Source organism: Salvelinus alpinus, chromosome 30 (assembly GCF_045679555.1).
Source record: "Salvelinus alpinus chromosome 30, SLU_Salpinus.1, whole genome shotgun sequence".
In the NCBI taxonomy this organism is placed as follows: domain Eukaryota; kingdom Metazoa; phylum Chordata; class Actinopteri; order Salmoniformes; family Salmonidae; genus Salvelinus; species Salvelinus alpinus.
The window spans coordinates 14,172,504-14,190,193 of record NC_092115.1 but is presented as its reverse complement, the minus strand read 5'-3'; the positions used below and the strand labels follow the sequence as shown (position 1 = coordinate 14,190,193).

At 42.9% G+C, this 17,690-nt stretch overlaps 1 protein-coding gene across 11 annotated transcripts in view; it reads left to right on the top strand.

Moving 5' to 3' along the window:
* The window catches only part of LOC139559913 (kinesin-like protein KIF1A), a 45,098-nt gene extending 35,410 nt beyond the window's left edge, over positions 1-9,688 (top strand). For all 11 annotated transcript variants that reach the window (XM_071376373.1, XM_071376372.1, XM_071376371.1 and 8 more), the window contains 7 exons: positions 127-315; positions 501-572; positions 1,972-2,078; positions 3,765-3,887; positions 4,175-4,367; positions 4,666-4,784; positions 4,996-9,688. In XM_071376373.1, the coding sequence (XP_071232474.1) occupies positions 127-315; positions 501-572; positions 1,972-2,078; positions 3,765-3,887; positions 4,175-4,367; positions 4,666-4,784; positions 4,996-5,035 (843 nt within the window). In that variant the 3' untranslated portion in view covers positions 5,036-9,688. The remainder of the gene's footprint in view (positions 1-126; positions 316-500; positions 573-1,971; positions 2,079-3,764; positions 3,888-4,174; positions 4,368-4,665; positions 4,785-4,995) is intronic.
* The last annotated feature ends 8,002 nt before the right edge of the window (positions 9,689-17,690 follow it).

Here is a 17,690-nt window from a genome sequence, read left to right as displayed (position 1 = left end):
AAACAGTAGCTGTTTTCAAAATAGTATTGTGTGGCGGTACTACTCACCAATGAGTCACTCACCTGGATAATGGATAGTGGCCATTTTGTGCCAGAGACTCAGCAGTTTCTTTGTGTGTCATAACAGGTAGAGAAGACCAGGCATTACCTGCTACTGCGGGAGAAACTAGAGGCCACCCTGGCCGCGGGGCAGGACGCGCTCTGCAAGAGTGGCGACATCAGCGACTTTGCCAAGAGCCCCATCCTCAGCTACAGCCTCGGGGGCAGTCCTGCCCTGGAAAGCCCCAGCCAGAGGCAAAGGGAGCTGGCTGCCAAGGTGACTACAAGTCCCTGGCTTCTATTAGGAACCAGGCCTACCTTGGAGCTCCTAATACAACACTTGCTTGCCAGAACACTTTCTGGTTCTCTCTCTTTTTTGGACTTTTAATGGTTGTGATTATTAGTAATAATAATACATTTTTCTGCTCCTCCTCTCCTCCTCTCCTCCTTCTGGGGTCTCAGTGTCTGCGGTTGCTCATGCACACCTTCAACAGGGAGTACAGCCAGGTGAGCAGCAGTGCCAGTGAGAGCAAGGTGAGCCCCAGCCCCCAGGCCTGTTAACCCCCTCTATAACCCACTTACAGAACCCAGCCCCCAGGCCTGTTAACCCCCTCTATAACCCACTTACAGTACCCAGCCCCCAGGCCTGTTAATCCCCTCTATAACCCACTTACAGAACCCAGCCCCCAGGCCTGTTAATCCCCTCTATAACCCACTTACAGAACCCAGCCCCCAGGCTGTTTAACCCCCTCTATAACCCACTTACAGAACCCAGCCCCCAGGCCTGTTAACCCCCTCTATAACCCACTTACAGTACCCAGCCCCCAGACCTGTTAACCCCCTCTATAACCCACTTACAGAACCCAGCCCCCAGGTTGTTTAACTCCCTCTATAACCCACTTACAGTACCCAGCACCCATGCCCTTTAACCCCCTCTATATCCCACTTACAGAACCCAGCTCCCAGGCCCTTTAACCCCCTCTATAACCCAATTACAGAACCCAGTCCCGTTAACCCCCTCTATAACCCACATACAGGCCCCAGGCCCGTTAACCCCCTCTATAACCCACTTACAGCCCCCAGTCCAGTTAACCCCCTCTATAACCCACTTACAGAACACAGCCCCCAGGCCCTTTAACCCCCTTTATAACGAACTTACAGTACACCGTGCAGGATACTTTTGCCCAGCCAGCCCCTAGCCCAAAGCACGTTGTATACCATCAAACGTGCCCCCTATAGATTCCAACCCACTCTCACTGATCCCACCCAAGAAATCTGTCATCTACATCCTTCCCCCCTGATCCCCTGTCTAGTTGACACACGCAGCCTTTCTGATCATTTACTTATTTGTTAAACAAAGAACTAAACTCTAACAAATAACTGAATTCTAACAAGGAAATACATTCTAATGAAGAACTTAACCTTAAAACAAAATAACTACCTTATACCTCACTCTTAATTAATTAATTAATATTTAGTTGCTCATCATCACTCGTAAACCCCATCCCCTGAGGTCCCATCTTTTCCAATGATTTACTTCTGTTCTATGGAATCCTTCACCCAACCTACACATGTTCTCATTCTCACCCTTAGCCCCCTCTCCTCCAACCCCCCTCTCCTCCCACCCCCGTCTCAGAGAATGTCAGGCTTCTCTGTCCCTACTACAGCATGTTGTCTCTACATGTGTAACCAAAGCCTGGGGCTGAAACACATGTCCTCTCATGACCTCATTGGATTACTTGATGAGTATCAGATTCTGTCATAGACCTTGCAGACCCTCCAAATGCAATACATGGGAACTGTTGATGAATGTATAATGGTGTCATTGTATGTGCGTGTTTGTGTGTGCTTATTTTGTGTGTGTATATGTTCATGTTTGTTTGTATGTGTGTGTGTGTGATTATCTGTGTATGTGCGTGTGTATGTGTTTCAGCTGTCTGAGATGTCAGCGTTGCTGATGTCACCGTCCTCTTCTGGTCTGAGCACGCTAACGCCGTCCTCTACTTGCCCCTCATTGGTGGAGGGACATTATGACATCAGGTATGTGTCCTTTCACCTTTCAACTGTCACCCCTCACTCCCATTTTATTCACCCCAGACCTGCTGTTGACAAGTAGTATACGGAAAGTATTCAGACCCCTTGACTTTTCCTCATTCTGTTATATTACAGCCTTATTCTAAAATGGATTAAATAAATGTTTTTCCTCATCAATCTACACATAATACCCCATGATGACAACACGAAAACAGGTTTTTAGAAATAATTATAAAAAAATAAGAAACAGAAATATCTTATTTACATAAGTATTCACACCATTTGCTATTTGACTCGAAATTGAGCTCCATCGATCATCTATATAAGATTGTCTATAAGGTCCCACAGTTGACAGTGCATGTCAGAGCAAAAATCAAGCCATGAGGTCAAAGGAATTGTCCATAGAGCTCTGAGACAGGATTGTTTCGAGGCACAGATCTGTGGAAGGGCACCAAAAAATGTATGCAGCATTGAAGGTCCCCAAGAACACAGTAGCCTCCATCATTCTTAAATGGAATACGTTTGGAACCACCAAGACTCTCCTAGAGCTGGCCGCCCGGCATAACTGAGCAATCGGGGGAGAAGGGCCTTGGTCAGGGAGGTGACCAAGAACCCGATGGTCACTCGGACAGAGCTCCAGAGTTCCTCTGTGGAGATGGGAGAAACTTCCAGAAGGACAACCATCTCTGCAGCACTCCACCACTCAGGCCTTAAAGGTAGAGTGGCCAGACGGAGGCCACTCCTCAGTAAGGCACATGACAGCCTGCTTGGAGTTTGCCAAAAGGCACCTAAAGGACTCTCAGACCATGAGAAACAAGATTCTCTGGTCTGATGAAACCAAGATTGAACTCTTTGGCCTGAATGCCAAGCGTCACCTCTGGAGGAAACCTGGCACCATCCCTACGGTGAAGCATGGTGGTGGCAGCATCATGCTCTGGGGTTTTTCAGAGGCAGGGACTGGGAGACTAGTCAGTATCGAGGGCAAGATGAACAGAGCAAAGTACAGAGAGATCCTTGATGAAAACCTGCTCCAAAGCGCTCAGGACCTCAGACTGGGGCGAAGGTTCACCTTCCAACAGGACAACGACCCTAAGCACACAGCCAAGAAAACGCAGGAGTGGCTTCGGGACAAGTCTCTGACTGTCCTTGAGTGGCCCAGCCAGAGCCCGGACTTGAACCCGATCGAACATCTCTGGAGAGACCTGAAAAAAGCTCCCCACAGAGCTTGAGAGGATCTGCAGAGAAGAATGGGAGAAACTGCCGAAATACTCCCGAAGTTGTAGCGTCATACCCAAGAATACTCGAGGCTGTAATTGCTGCCAAAGGTGCTTCAACAAAGTACTGATTAAAGGGCTTGAATAATTATGTAAATGTGAGATTTCATTTTTTTTTTTTATACATTTGCAAAAAGTTCTAAAAACCTGTTTTGCGTTGTTATTATGGGGTATTGTGTGTAGATTGATGAGGGGGGAAAAGTATTTAATCCATTTTAGAATAAGGCTGTAACGTAACAAAATGTGGAAACAATCAAGGGGTCTGAATACTTTCCGAATGCACTGAATATGCAAATTAATTAATTCGCTTTGTAGAAAGAGCTTTGTTAAAAGGGCGTTGATAGGACATTGAGAAAGCACAGAGAATGTTTTAAGAACGTTGAGAGAACATTGATGGAACGTTATCTCTGGTCTGCAGACACATTGAGCCCAGCTCTGGAGCTTCAACCCCAGACCTGGACCCCTTTAGCCCTGTAGATAGGAAGAGGATCCCGGGTAGAGGCAGCACTTTCGTCCCTGACATCCAGGAGATCCGCGTCAGGTGAGACCAGACCACTCTGGGGCTTAGCGATTTCAGCTAGGACTAGGCTGCTGTACAGGATTCCATAGAGGTCAGATGAGGCATACAGTTTGATATTGGGGTGAATTAGGATATATCTCTGCTAGATTAATTGTTTGGAATCACTATAAAGATGAAAAAATATGAGCAATACTTAAGTTATTCGGATGGGCTGTATTTCTACTAAATCAACAATAAATAAGAAAATATGATGTTTACTTCATATATAACTGAAATATAACTGTCCTTCTATCTCCCCTGGGCTGCAGCCCCATCGTGTCGAAGAAAGGCTACCTGCACTTCCTGGAGCCTCACACCAGTGGCTGGGTGAAGCGCTACGTGGTGGTACGCCGGCCCTACGTCTACCTGTACCGCAACGAGAGGGACAATGTGGAGCGCGCTGTCATCAACCTCTCCTCTGCCCAGGTGGAATACAGCGAGGACAAGCAGACTCTGCTCCGGGTAGGACTGACAGAAACTTCTTCCAAATATATCATAAATATATCAAAAATATACCATATACATTTTACAAATAAATCACTAATATATTACAAATATACAATGGATATACCAAAAATACAGTATACCACTAATATGTTTGTTGGAATGTACTTCTTGGATATATTTTTTGTTTATAGACAAATATATAAAAATAATAATAATAATAAATATATTTTTTATACCATTGATTTCCTGTATCTGTCCAATTGTAGTTAATTTACCAGATCCTTTTAGTGATCTAAATCATTTCTGCTTTTAGACTCCAAACACATTTGCAGTGTGCACCGAGCATCGTGGAATACTTCTCCAAGCCAGTAATGACAAGGAGATGCACGACTGGCTGTATGCTTTTAACCCCCTGCTCGCCGGAACTATCAGGTATAGTAACCCCTCACTGGCTCAACCTTGTTACCTCATATGTTCATCAATGAAAACCCCTCCTCAAACCTTTATTTTCTATGTATTACCAGGTTACTTAAACCTCCTCGTAAACACTTGTTCAAGCTAATTTCTAATTCAAATTCACTGTCTCCCCCCGATCATTTTCAGTCAAACATTAACCCTCCCCTCTTTTCCCTCCCTCCCCAAGGTCTAAGCTCTCCAGAAGAAAGTCAGGCCCAAGGATGTGAGAGAGAGGAACACGCGCGGGGGGGGGGGAGAAAACAAAAAAACAACACAATCTCAAAGCTCCACTGACCCTCTCCTGTATATAGCTCATCTAAACAGCTCTCCCTGTCCTAACAGTGCGCCATCCTGTCGCTGATACTTCCCCAAACTGCACTTAAAACCATCCCAGCTGATGCCCTATTTGAAGCCTCTTCCTGGTTACCTGGAACATGCACAGTTTAAACTACCCATTAAACACCCTTAATACCCATGTAAGACTTAACTAACAACCCAACCCTGTGTAGTGGGGCTTACCCCTGCTGGCTGTATTGTGCCTGGTTGTGACACCCCATTGTCATGTGCATGTAAACTTTACCGTTATCTAACATGCTAACAGTCCCCATAGGGTTTCTCCAAACAAAGAGAAACGTTATAGTGTATAAGTCTTAGTCCAAGTTGTTATCAGTTCCAATGGCCTGCTACTTACTACCGCCCCACTCTAACTGTACATTATACCCCAGATCAAAACCACTCATGTATTTCTTATAAACACTGTAGACTGATAAGAAAAATATTAATGGTGACATGGTATATTCCCTTTTCTAGTCCTCTCATAAGAGATATCTGTTTCTGTGTGTGTGTTCTCATGTTAAAACAGCATATCCACATTTACCTCATGTTGAAATGGCTGCCAGTCGCATACTGTAACTCGTTGTCGTTGCATCTGTTTTGTATCCAAGGTTTTAGACAGTATAGGATGAACGTGATATATCCAGGTTTTGGACAGTATACAGTGGGATAGAAGTGGGGTGCTGTAATAGTTGGATAATGTAATGGACAGATTAGGATAATGGGGATATGATAGGGCAATAGGATGACTCTTTGCCTTCCATGCTTGGAGAATGGCGAGTTCACTGTGTTGACATTTCATAGTAACATGTTTGTAGAGCATTAGGCAATATAATACGCCAGCTGCCTGACTCACACTGGAGAGCAATGTGTCCTTGACCGTTTACATATTCTTTGTGTATATACATTATTTATTTGCTATTTTAGTTTTATTTATTTATCACTGACCAGTTTAATTTATTTGTATGGGACCACTGACCAGTTAATGTATTTGTATGGGACCACTGACCAGTTACATTTATTTGTGTGGGATCACTGACCAGTTTAATTTACTTGTGTGGGATCACTGACCAGTTAAATTTATTTGTGTGGGATCACTGACCAGTTTAATTTATTTGTGTGGGATCACTGACCAGTTTTGTCGCATGGCACTTTATTGTTGCATTATATCAACTTTATTCTCTTAAGTTGATGTCTGTCCCATTCACTCAGTTGTTTTTAACCAAAGCAGTCCAATCTATTTAAAATAGTGAAGATATCCTCTGTCATGTAGACTTAAAAAATGTCTCCTAGGTTTTAGTGAGATATTAATGTAATCCTTTGCGAAACCTACGATTCTGCTATTGGCCCTGAATGTTTGTTTATAAGTGAAATATTCCACGTGGATACACTAAGAATGGCTCCTCTCCAGCAAGAGGATGTTTTTTGCGTTCTATGGTGGTGGGTTACTTTGCCTTCTATGGTGGTGGGTTACTTTGCGTTCGATGCTGGTGGGTTACTTTGCCTTCTATGGTGGTGGGTTACTTTGCGTTCTATGGTGGTGGGTTACTTTGCCTTCTATGGTGGTGGGTGACTTTGCCTTCTATGGTGGTGGGTGACTTTGCCTTCTATGGTGGTGGGTTACTTTGCCTTCTATGGTGGTGGGTTACTTTGCCTTCTATGGTGGTGGGTTACTTTGCCTTCTATGGTGGTGGGTGACTTTGCCTTCTATGGTGGTGGGTTACTTTGCCTTCTATGGTGGTGGGTTACTTTGCCTTCTATGGTGGTGGGTTACTTTGCCTTCTATGGTGGTGGGTTACTTTGCCTTCTATGGTGGTGGGTTACTTTGCCTTCTATGGTGGTGGGTTACTTTGCCTTCTATGGTGGTGGGTTACTTTGCCTTCTATGGTGGTGGGTTACTTTGCGTTCGATGCTGGTGGGTGACTTTGCCTTCTATGGTGGTGGGTTACTTTGCCTTCTATGGTGGTGGGTTACTTTGCGTTCGATGCTGGTGGGTTACTTTGCGTTCTATGGTGGTGGGTTACAGTACATTGAATCATTTAAAAGAACGCTGTGATTATACTCTATTGATAGGTTAGTGGGATATTTTTTACCTTTTTTCCGCCAGTCGAGTTGTCTGAAAGTGCATCGCTATGCACCAGGTAGTGCCTCCCTTTCTTCACTTCGCTCTCTCTTTTTCCTGTTTTTCATCAAGTCCACACTTTAATATCATTGACGTCCACCACATTAGCTCAATGTTACATGTATCGAAGCAAGCTTGTATTTACTCTGATGCTATGAACCTAATATTGATGCCGTGTGTCCATGTGATTCTATTTTGACTAATATGTGTACAGTCTATAGACTACACTAGCTTATTGTGTAAAGTAGCAGCTAACATCCTCTGCTTTGCTTTTGTATAGCTGTTTTACAGCCTGGTGCTTGTGTCAGAAACCTATACAGTATGAACCTGTAGATGTTATGAAGTCGCACATCCTGGAGACTTTGGCTGTGGTTTATTGTTGCTGTGACCATACCTTCACACCCAGATGACCACAAACTGCTATCTGAAACGAGAATAGTCCAAAGGGAATCAAGGTGGCACTGCCGACTGAAGCAAAGTGACTCTTCAGTGCTACGTTGGTCTAGCAGCCGTAGGAGATGGACAATTTCAAACTGAAGTTGCCTGTTGTCTCATAGTCTGAGTGTTGTATGCTTTTGTACGTCCTTTTGCTTTATTGAAAACCAAGCGTTAGTGTTGTGTTTACAGCAACATCATGTGTGAGTGCAGCAGACCAGCCATGGCCAGACAGCCAATTGGATCATGTCCTACTGTTGTTCCTTGTTTGTATGGCGAGGTTCGTGTTTTGGTCAAACACAATTCTCCCATCTAACACACAGTGTTGGGCTTTTATGCATGCCTTAGGCCTGCCAACCTACAGAGCATGCTCAGATAGACACAGCAAGGGAGCAACATGCAAGACATGGCATACATACACATCACACATGATGTTCCTCAAATGATGTTAATAAGCGCTTATATCCTCAATTATGAACATATCTTCTTATATCCTTCCTATAAGGAATATATTGCGTATATACTGCAGTGCAATAATTGAGAGTTGATTGGTTTCAGTGGAAAATCACACGGTTCTTTGTTTTCTGTTTCTAGAATGCTGAAACTTAAATACAACCTATCACAAGATAAATACTATGATCTAATTAAAATACAACCTATCACAAGATAAATACTATGAACTACCTAAAATACAACATATCTCTGGGTTTCATATTGTGGATCTGTTTTTTTTTTTTTTTTTTGTCATTTAGCAGACACTCGTTTCCTGAGCGACTTACATGAGCAATTAAGGTTAAGTGCCTTGCTCCAGGTCACATCTATAGATGTTTTTTTCTCACCTTGTTGGCTCGGGGATAAGCAATCTTTTGCTTACTGGCCCAACGCTCTTAACCACTAGGCTACCTGCCGACCCAGTTGTGGTCATCTTGTGTGTTGTATGCAATTTTTTACTTTGGTGTACACTGGTATGCCACTATTTTGCCTGCTCGACCAATGGAAGAAAAGAAAGCTTTATTTATGAATTATTGTTTCTATTTGGAGGTGGATTACGTGAGTAGGGAATATTAGGGCTATTGAATTGTCATCCAAGTATAATTTATTGTACTTATCACAGCATCATTTATCATATTAAGAATGTACAGAATGCATAAGATTGTTTGGGGGTTACAATATTATCCCTCAAAAGAAGGAGATGTTGTTTTGTTTGAAACTGTACTATTGTCGCTTTAGCGTTTAGCGTCTACTAACTCTTAACTCTACTTCTTAAAACTAGAATACTTCTTAAAACTAGGATGCTTCTTAAAACTAGTATACTTCTTAAAATCAGGGTACTTCTTAAAACTAGGATGCTTCTTAAAACTAGTATACTTCTTAAAACCAGGGTACTTCTTAAAACTAAGATGCTCCTTAAAACTAGGGCACTTCTTAAAACTAGGGCACTTCTTAAAACTAGGACGCTTCTTAAAACTAGGGTACTTCTTACAGCTAGGATATCTGAAGTTCCGTCCTCAAAGAAGAAGTTAAAACGACGCATTTGAAGTTCCGTGAGCCGGCTATATATACAAATACAGATGGATTCTGTTACTGCTTTGACAGCTTTTTTATGTAGCATTACATTTCCTGGATCCAAGCATGCGGATCTGCCTCTTCTTCACACTGCTCTCTCTTTCCCTCACTGCTTGCTAATGACGCCCTATCCCCCTCAGTGCAGCTCTGTATAGAAACAGCCCCGTATACTAAACGCCCGCCTAAATGACTCTGCATTGACCTTGGCATTTGATTGGCTCTTGTCTTGTCAGTAATGAACCTGATTGGCTGTGGTGGGTCCGATCGCACAGATGTAACCCCCGTTCCATAATAACTGGCCTGTGATGTCATCTCAGTGCTCACGTTATCTTTTGAGTGTTGGAGTTCTAGTGTCTTCTAATGTTTGTGGACACGTAAACAATTTGTCCGAATTAAGTGAAATAAATGTGGAACTTATGCAACATTTGCTTGTGTCCTTTGTCTGGATTTTGTTGTCTGGCATCGCCAATCATCTAAAACTCATAGATCCTACCTCATACAAGGATGCAAGGACGTGCTGATTTGAAATTTGTAAAAAATAAATGTATTTCTAGACTTCAGAGAGCAACAAAATAACTCAACTGGACATCTAAAATCGTAAGTATCTGTAATGTGGTGTTGTTCAGACCTGTTCCTGGGACCCCTACTGTACATGGTGTGCAGGTTTTTGCTCCAGCCCAGCACTAACATCTTATTCAACTAATGAAATATACTGAACAATAATATAAACACAACATGCAACAATTTCATTGATTTTACTGAGTTACAGTTCATTTGAGGAAGTCAGTAAATTTAAATAAATTCACTAGCCGTGGTCGACACAATGAACTCGACACAGTTGGGGATACAACATTGGACGACAACACAACCGGAGATGCCATACCGGACCAGCTCTCTCTTCCACTTCTACCACCTAAAAACTGCCGTGGACAAGATGCTCAACACCCGTATTCTCCGATATCCCCAAGCCAGCATCGCCGCACCACCCCTTGCCCCGAGCACTTCCTGCCTCCCCAGGTGATCTAAGACAGCCTGACCATTGACCTTTACATGCTGGGCTACTTCCACATCCTGGAGCAGGAGTTGACAGCTGAGGAGCTGAAAATGAGGGCACCTGCTGTGAGACGATGTCTTCTACCACGTAGGGGGTTTCCCACGGGAGACCGCCAGGGACTTCCACAAGGCGGTCCTCCAGGAGATCCAGGAAGGGAAGCGGCTGTGGCTTGACAGATTTGAGGACATCAAAGCGCCGTTCTTTGGGAATGCTGCAGCACGTGGAAGGTACCATCCAGGGAGCACCAGAGAGTGTCAGTGGGCACAAGGCTAGTTCATAGTGTAGACTGTCAGTCCGGAAGAAGAGCTTCTAAAGTGTAGCAGCGCCACATCATTTTCCTGTTTCAGCAACAACAAGATCTATAAATACATCAACCACAGCCTACTTTCTGGAGGATTTCAAACATTAGTCCTGGTTTTCACTTTGTCTTTTGATATTTTTTTGTAAAACTTGTTTGTGTTATTAGACTGTTCAGTGCATTTTGGTGCTTTTGGAGAGACTATTAATTCAGAATGTGTGTGCATGAGTGTTATGTCATTGCAAATCAATTGAAAGAAGCTGAATACATCCTTGATCATGATATCCTTACAGCTTTTAGATTGTTGATTTATGTTGGATAGTAAATGCCCTAATCAGCCGTTTTGAATCAATATAAAATAATTTCTGGGTAACAATGAAATACATTACTGTAATAGATTTCCATTAAAATGGGCCCCCCAAAACTGTTCAAGCAAGAATTTTGCTTGGACTGTCTGAGAATAGTCTAAGTGCGGAGGGACAAATTTAAACTAGCTGTTATTGGCAGAGGTTTGGAACTCTCTTTGTTATTGGTCTACTAACCAATTTACCTCATGGTGATGTCACCATGGAAAGCCGAAACTCCCTCCCATGCAAACCTGCTGATTAGAAAGTCCTGTCTAGATTGTATTTTCAACCATGGACTATCAGGAAATAACATTGATCAAATTTTTTCAAACTTTTACAGTGTTAGTTTCATCAACTGTTGTACAATATGATACAAAATGCAGGAAAAAATGAATTTTGACTGCACTGGGCCTGTAATTGCATAATATTATATGGAAGGAGATTCATACCACAACAACATTACCGGTATATTTGTTTTGGCATGAATCGGTTTCCATAATCCCTACAGTGTAATATACAATATACACGACATACAGTCGTGTCCAAAACATTAGGAACACTAATATTGAGTTGCACCCCCTTTTGCCCTCAGAACAGACTCAATTCGTCGGAGCATGGAATCTACAAGGTGTCGAAAGCGTTTGTCAGGGATGCTGGCCCGTGTTGACCCCAATGCTTCCCACAGTTGTGTCAAGTCGGCTGGATGTCGTTTAGGTGGTGGTACTTTCTTTAAACACACGGGATACTGTTGAGGGTAAAAAAGACAGCAGCTTTGCAGTTCTTGACACACTCAAACCAGTGTGCCTGGCACCTACTACATTATCCTGTTCAAAGGCACTTATATATTTTGTCTTGCCCATTCACCCTCTGATTGGCACACATACACAATCCACAATCTATCTCATGGAAAGTTTGTTTTACATCAATAGTATAATGTGTTTTAAAATCAGCAATAACATAAGCCCCTATAACATAACCTGATGTCTGCCCAAGTACAAATTACAAACTGTTTTTGCATCGACTCATTACAACAGTGCCTAATGTTATACTGAACAAAAAAATAAATGCAACATGCAACAATTTCAAAGATTTTACTGAGTTACAGTTCATATAAATAAATCATGTCAATTGAAATAAATTCATGTGGCCCTAATCTATGGATTTCACATGACTGGGCAGGTGCGCAGCCATGGATGAGAGGGCATAGGCTGACCCGCTTGAGAGCCAGGTCCACCCACTGGGGAGCCAGGCTCAGCCAATCAGAATTAGTTTTACCCCACAAAAGGTAATTATTACAGACAGAAATACTCCTCAGTTCCATCAGCTATACTGGTGGCTGGTCTCAGACAATCTAGCAGGTGAAGAAGCTGGATGTGGTGGTCCTGGGCCGGCGTGGTTACACTTGGTCTGCGGTTGTGAGGCCGGTTGGACATACAGTCGTGGCCAAAAGTTTTGAGAATGACACAAATATTAATTTCCACAAAGTTTGCTGCTTCAGTGTCTTTAGATATTTTTTTTGTCATATGTTACTATGGGATACTGAAGTATAATTACAAGCATTTCATAAATGTCAAAGGCTTTTATTGACAATTACATGAAGTTAATGCAAAGAGTCAATATTTGCATCAATATTTCCAATATTTGCAGACCCTTCTTTTTCAAGACCTCTGCAATCCGCCCTGGCATAACTTCTGGGCCACATCCTGACTGATGGCAGCCCATTCTTGCATAATCAATGCTTGGAGTTTGTCAGAATTTGTGGGTTTTTGTTTGTCCATCCGCCTCTTGAGGATTGACCACAAATTCTCAATGGGATTAAGGTCTGTGGAGTTTCCTGGCCATGGACCCAAAATATCGATGTTTTGTTCCCCGAGCCACTTAGTTATCACTTTTGTCTTATGGCAAGGTGCTCCATCATGCTGGAAAAGGCATTGTTCGTCACCAAACTGTTGGAGGGTTGGGAGAAGTTGCTCTCTGAGGATGTGTTGGTACCATTCTTTATTCATGGCTGTGTTCTTAGGCAAAATTGTGAGTGAGCCAACTCCCTTGGCTGAGAAGCAACCTCACACATGAATGGTCTCAGGATGCTTTACTGTTGGCATGACACAGGACTGATGGTAGCGCTCACCTTGTGTTCTCCGTACAATCTTTTTTCCGGATGCCCCAAACAACGGGAAAGAGGATTCATCAGAGAAAATGACTTTACCCCAGTCCTCAGCACTCCAATCCCTGTACCTTTTGCAGAATATCAGTCTGTCCCTGATGTTTTTCCTGGAGAGAAGTGGCTTCTTTGCTGCCCTTCTTGACACCGGGCCATCCTCCAAAAGTCTTCGCCTCACTGTGCGTGCAGATGCACTCACACCTGCCTGCTGCCATTCCTGAGCAAGCTCTGTACTGGTGGTGCCGCGATCCCGCAGCTGAATCAACTTTAGGAGACGGTCCTGGCGCTTGCTGGACTTTCTTGGGCGCCCTGAAGCCTTCTTCACAACAATTGAACCGCTCTCCTTGAAGTTCTTGATGATCCGATAAATGGTTGATTTAGGTGCAATCTTACTGGCAGCAATATCCTTGCCTGTGAAGCCCTTTTTTTGCAAAGCAATGATGACGGCACGTGTTTCCTTGCAGGTAACCATGACTGACAGAGTAAGAACAATGATTCCAAGCACCACCCTCCTTTTGAAGCTTCCAGTCTATTATTCGAACTCAATCAGCTTGACAGAGTGATCTCCAGCCTTGTTCTCGTCAACACTCACACCTGTGTTAACGAGAGAATCACTGACATGATGTCAGCTGGTCCTTTTGTGTCAGGACTGAAATGCAGTGGAAATGTTTTTTGCGGATTCAGTTCATTTGCATGGCAAAGAGGAACTTTGCAATTAATTGCAATTCATCTGATCACTTCACTTCATAACATTCTGGAGTATATGCAAATTGCCATCAAATTCTCTTAAATTAAGTTAGAGGTGGCTTATAGTAGAGAAATTACCATTCAATTCTCTGGCAACAACTCTGGTGGATATTTCTATATCTTTTTTTTCAGTATAAATTATGGGAAGTTCCCTGACGTTGTGCCATACTTCTGTCAGGCGTTACACTAGATTTTCCAAGAATCCAATTGGGGCACATGCAGTAGTGGGACATACAGTTAAACATGTTGTACCTTCTCAGGTTGTGGTGGTGTTGCTTTGGTCCCATGATCAAAGCCAGAGCCATGCTACATTCCTGTTAAGGGGTTTGGTTGGAAACTTTTTGTGCTCAGAGTCATCTAAGGGGTTAAGGCACATGCACAACCCAATCCTACCTAGACATCCAGACACACACTCTCACATGCACAAGAAGAGATGCTTGGAAGCTTGTTTTCGGCTGTTGGGGTGAACACTGCAAACTGTCACCATAGATGAGGAGGAAAAAGAGATGTCCAAAACATATTTTATTATAAAGGTATGTATGAAAGCATGTACTGTAGGTAGATCACTTTCTCAGATGTTTTCAGATCTATACTAGATCCAAACTAGATCTAAACTAGATCCAAACGAGATCTAAACTAGATCCGAACGAGATCTAAACTAGATCCGAACTAGATCTGAACTAGATCTGAACTAGATCCAAACTAGATCTAAACTAGTCCACAGTAAATCTCAAGATGGATTATAGATCCGGCAAATGCGTCAATGCCAAATTAATGTAAAAGATAGGCACAGGAAATCTGGAAATTATATGATGCTTATCTTTTCCATTAATTGTAGCATAAAGCTTTAACTACAAAACAGATGGCCTGGAATGTGGACATATCTCAAGAGAAGACTTCTGAGGTCGGAAAACATCTGACAAACTTTGATTTTGGAGTTTAACATCCCTTTCTGGTGTGAGTCTAGACTTGTTCAATTCCACGTGTTGCACGGACTGCAAAATGTCTATATTCATGCTCAAAGTAAAGATCATTCTGTAGCCACAGCAAGATATCATATGTAGTCAAAGTCTACCAGAGATAAAACGGCCAAGAATGCTTTCCTTATAGGTGTTCAGTGCCTATAGAAGGTCTCTTGGTACACACAGAAAATTTGCTTGCTTGCTTTCTCTCTTTGTCTCTCTTTCTGTCTCTCTCTCTGTCTCTCTCTCTCTTCGCCTCTCTTTCTCTCTCTCTGTCTCTCTCGTCGTCTCTCTTTCTGTCTCTCTCTCTGTCTCTGTCTTTCTTTCTTTCTGTCTCTCTCTCTTCGTTTCTCTCTTCGTCTCTCTTTCTGTCTGTCTATTTCTCTGTCTCTGTTTCTGTCTCTCTCTCTTCGTCTCTCTCTTCCTCTCTCTTTCTGTCTCGCTCTCTTCGTCTCTCTTTCTGTCTCTGTCTCCTTTCTTCTTTATCTCTCCACCCCCTCTCTACCCCCCCTCTCCCTTCTCTTCCTCCCTCACTGTCCCCCCAAGCTATTTGTGCTGTGTCACAGTCTGCTCCAGCTCATCCAGCTGCTGCAAAGTGCCTACGTCAAGAGCTGCATCACCACAATAGAGCACCCCTCCGGTTTCAACAGCATATCTACATTATGGGCACCATCTCCTCCCTGCACGAGGTACAGCACCCTCTGCCGTTCTCAACTGGGATAGCACAAAGTCATGTGTAACTGTAAAATCGCTCCAGCACTAGCTGGATGGAATGTTATTAATATATTTCATTATTTCATAATTAATACACTTTTTTTAAACAGCTGAAAATACAGTGTATCTATGACAAACATTTTTGTTATATTTCAGTCTTTATGGATGTACAGTGCATTTGGAAAGTATTCAGGCCACTTGACCTTTTCCACATTTTGATACAGCCTTTTCTAAAAATGGATTAAATTGTTTTTTCCCCCCTCATCAATCCAAACACAATACTCCATAATCACAAATCAAAAACAGTTTTTATAAACTTTAACAAATGTATTAACATTTAAACTGAAATATCACATTTACTTAAGTATTCAGACCCTTTACTCAGTACATTGTTGAAGCACCTTTGATGATACAAGCTTGGCACAACTGTATTTCTTATCTGCAGATCCCCTAAAGCTCTGTCAGGTTGGATGGGGAGTGTCGCTACACAGCTATTTTCAGGTCTCTCCAGAGATGTTTGATCGGGTTCAAGTCTGGGCTCTGGCTGAGCCACTCAAGGACATTCAGAGACTTGTTCCGAAGTCACTCCTGCATTGTCTTCGTCCCAATCTGAGGTCCTGAGCGCTCGGGAGCAGGTTTTCATCAAGGATCTTTCTGCACTTTGCTCCGTTCATATTTTTCTCAATCCTGACTCGTCTCCCAGTCCCTGCCGCTGAAAAACATCCCCACTGCATGATGCTGCCACCACCATGCTTCACCGTAGGGATGGTGCCAGGTTTCCTCCAGATGTGACGCTTGACATTTAGGCCAAAGAGTTCAATCTTGGTTTCGTTAGACAAGAGAATCTTGTTTCTCATGGTCAGGTGCCTTTTGACAAACTCCAAGCGGGCTGTCGTGCCTTTTACCGAGGAGTGGCTTCCGTCTGGCCACTCTACCATAAAGGCCTGATTGGTGGAGTGCTGCAGAGATGGTTGTCCTTCTGGAAGGTTCTCCCATCTCCACAGAGGAACTCTGGAGCCCTGCCAGAGTGACCATCGGGTTCTTTGTTGCCTCCCTGACCAAGGCCCTTTCTCCCCTGATTGTTGAGTTATGCCGGGCGGCCAGCTGAGGAAGAGTCTTGGTGGTTCCAAACTTCTTCCATTTCAGAATGATGGCGGCCACTGTGTTCTTGTGGACCTTCAATGCTGCAGAAATGTTTTGGTACCCTTCCCCAGATCTGTGCCTCGACACAATCCTGTCTCGGAGCTCTACAGACAATTTGTTCGACCTAAAAAACAGCAACCTGTTTTTGCTTTGTCATTATGGGGTATTGTGTGTAGATTGATGAGGAAAAACTAATATTTAATCAATTTTAGAATAAGGCTGTAACGTAACAAAATGTAGAAAAAGTCAAGGGGTCTAAATACTTTCCGAATGCACTGCATATTTAAAGTGTAATATTGGGATGCAAACTCTTTCAAATCTATATCTGACATGGTATAGGTGTTATTTTCTGTAAGCCCATAACCATATGTGTGAGGTGTATACTTTTGTTTCAAAGTAGATGTGTTTAAGATGACTAAGAAACACTCTAATTTATCCCACTGTAGTAAGCCCACTTGGCTGTGACTGCATGTGTGTGTCCTGCAGATGGGGAACATGGTGCTAGTGGTGTTTGTTAGTTACTTTAGGAGCCGGGTCCACCAGCCTCGTTTCAATGGCCTGGGAGGGCTGTTCATGTCCTGTGCTGCTGCCACCCTGACCTTACCTCACTTCCTGTCCAAGCCCTACCAGTACCACTCTATGTTAGCTGGTAAGGAGACAAACCCAAATATTTGACTCAATATATTACAGTGCATTTTTGCCAAAATTCAAAGCATTACATTGCAGGAAGTCCATGATACTAGTTTGACTATGAATACAGGTCTAATTGTGTTGCTTTGGCAGGCTCATCATAGCATCCTCTAGAGAAAACCTTGAAGAATTAAATTCTCAGTTAGAGTTTAACAATATAGCAATTTAGTTATATTTAATAAGGTTATCAAGCGATTCTTTTGTAAATCCTCAGTCACTGTATACAGTATATATACTGTATATATATACGTATATATATATATACACTACCGGTAAAAAGTTTTAAAACACCTACTGTACTCATTCAAGG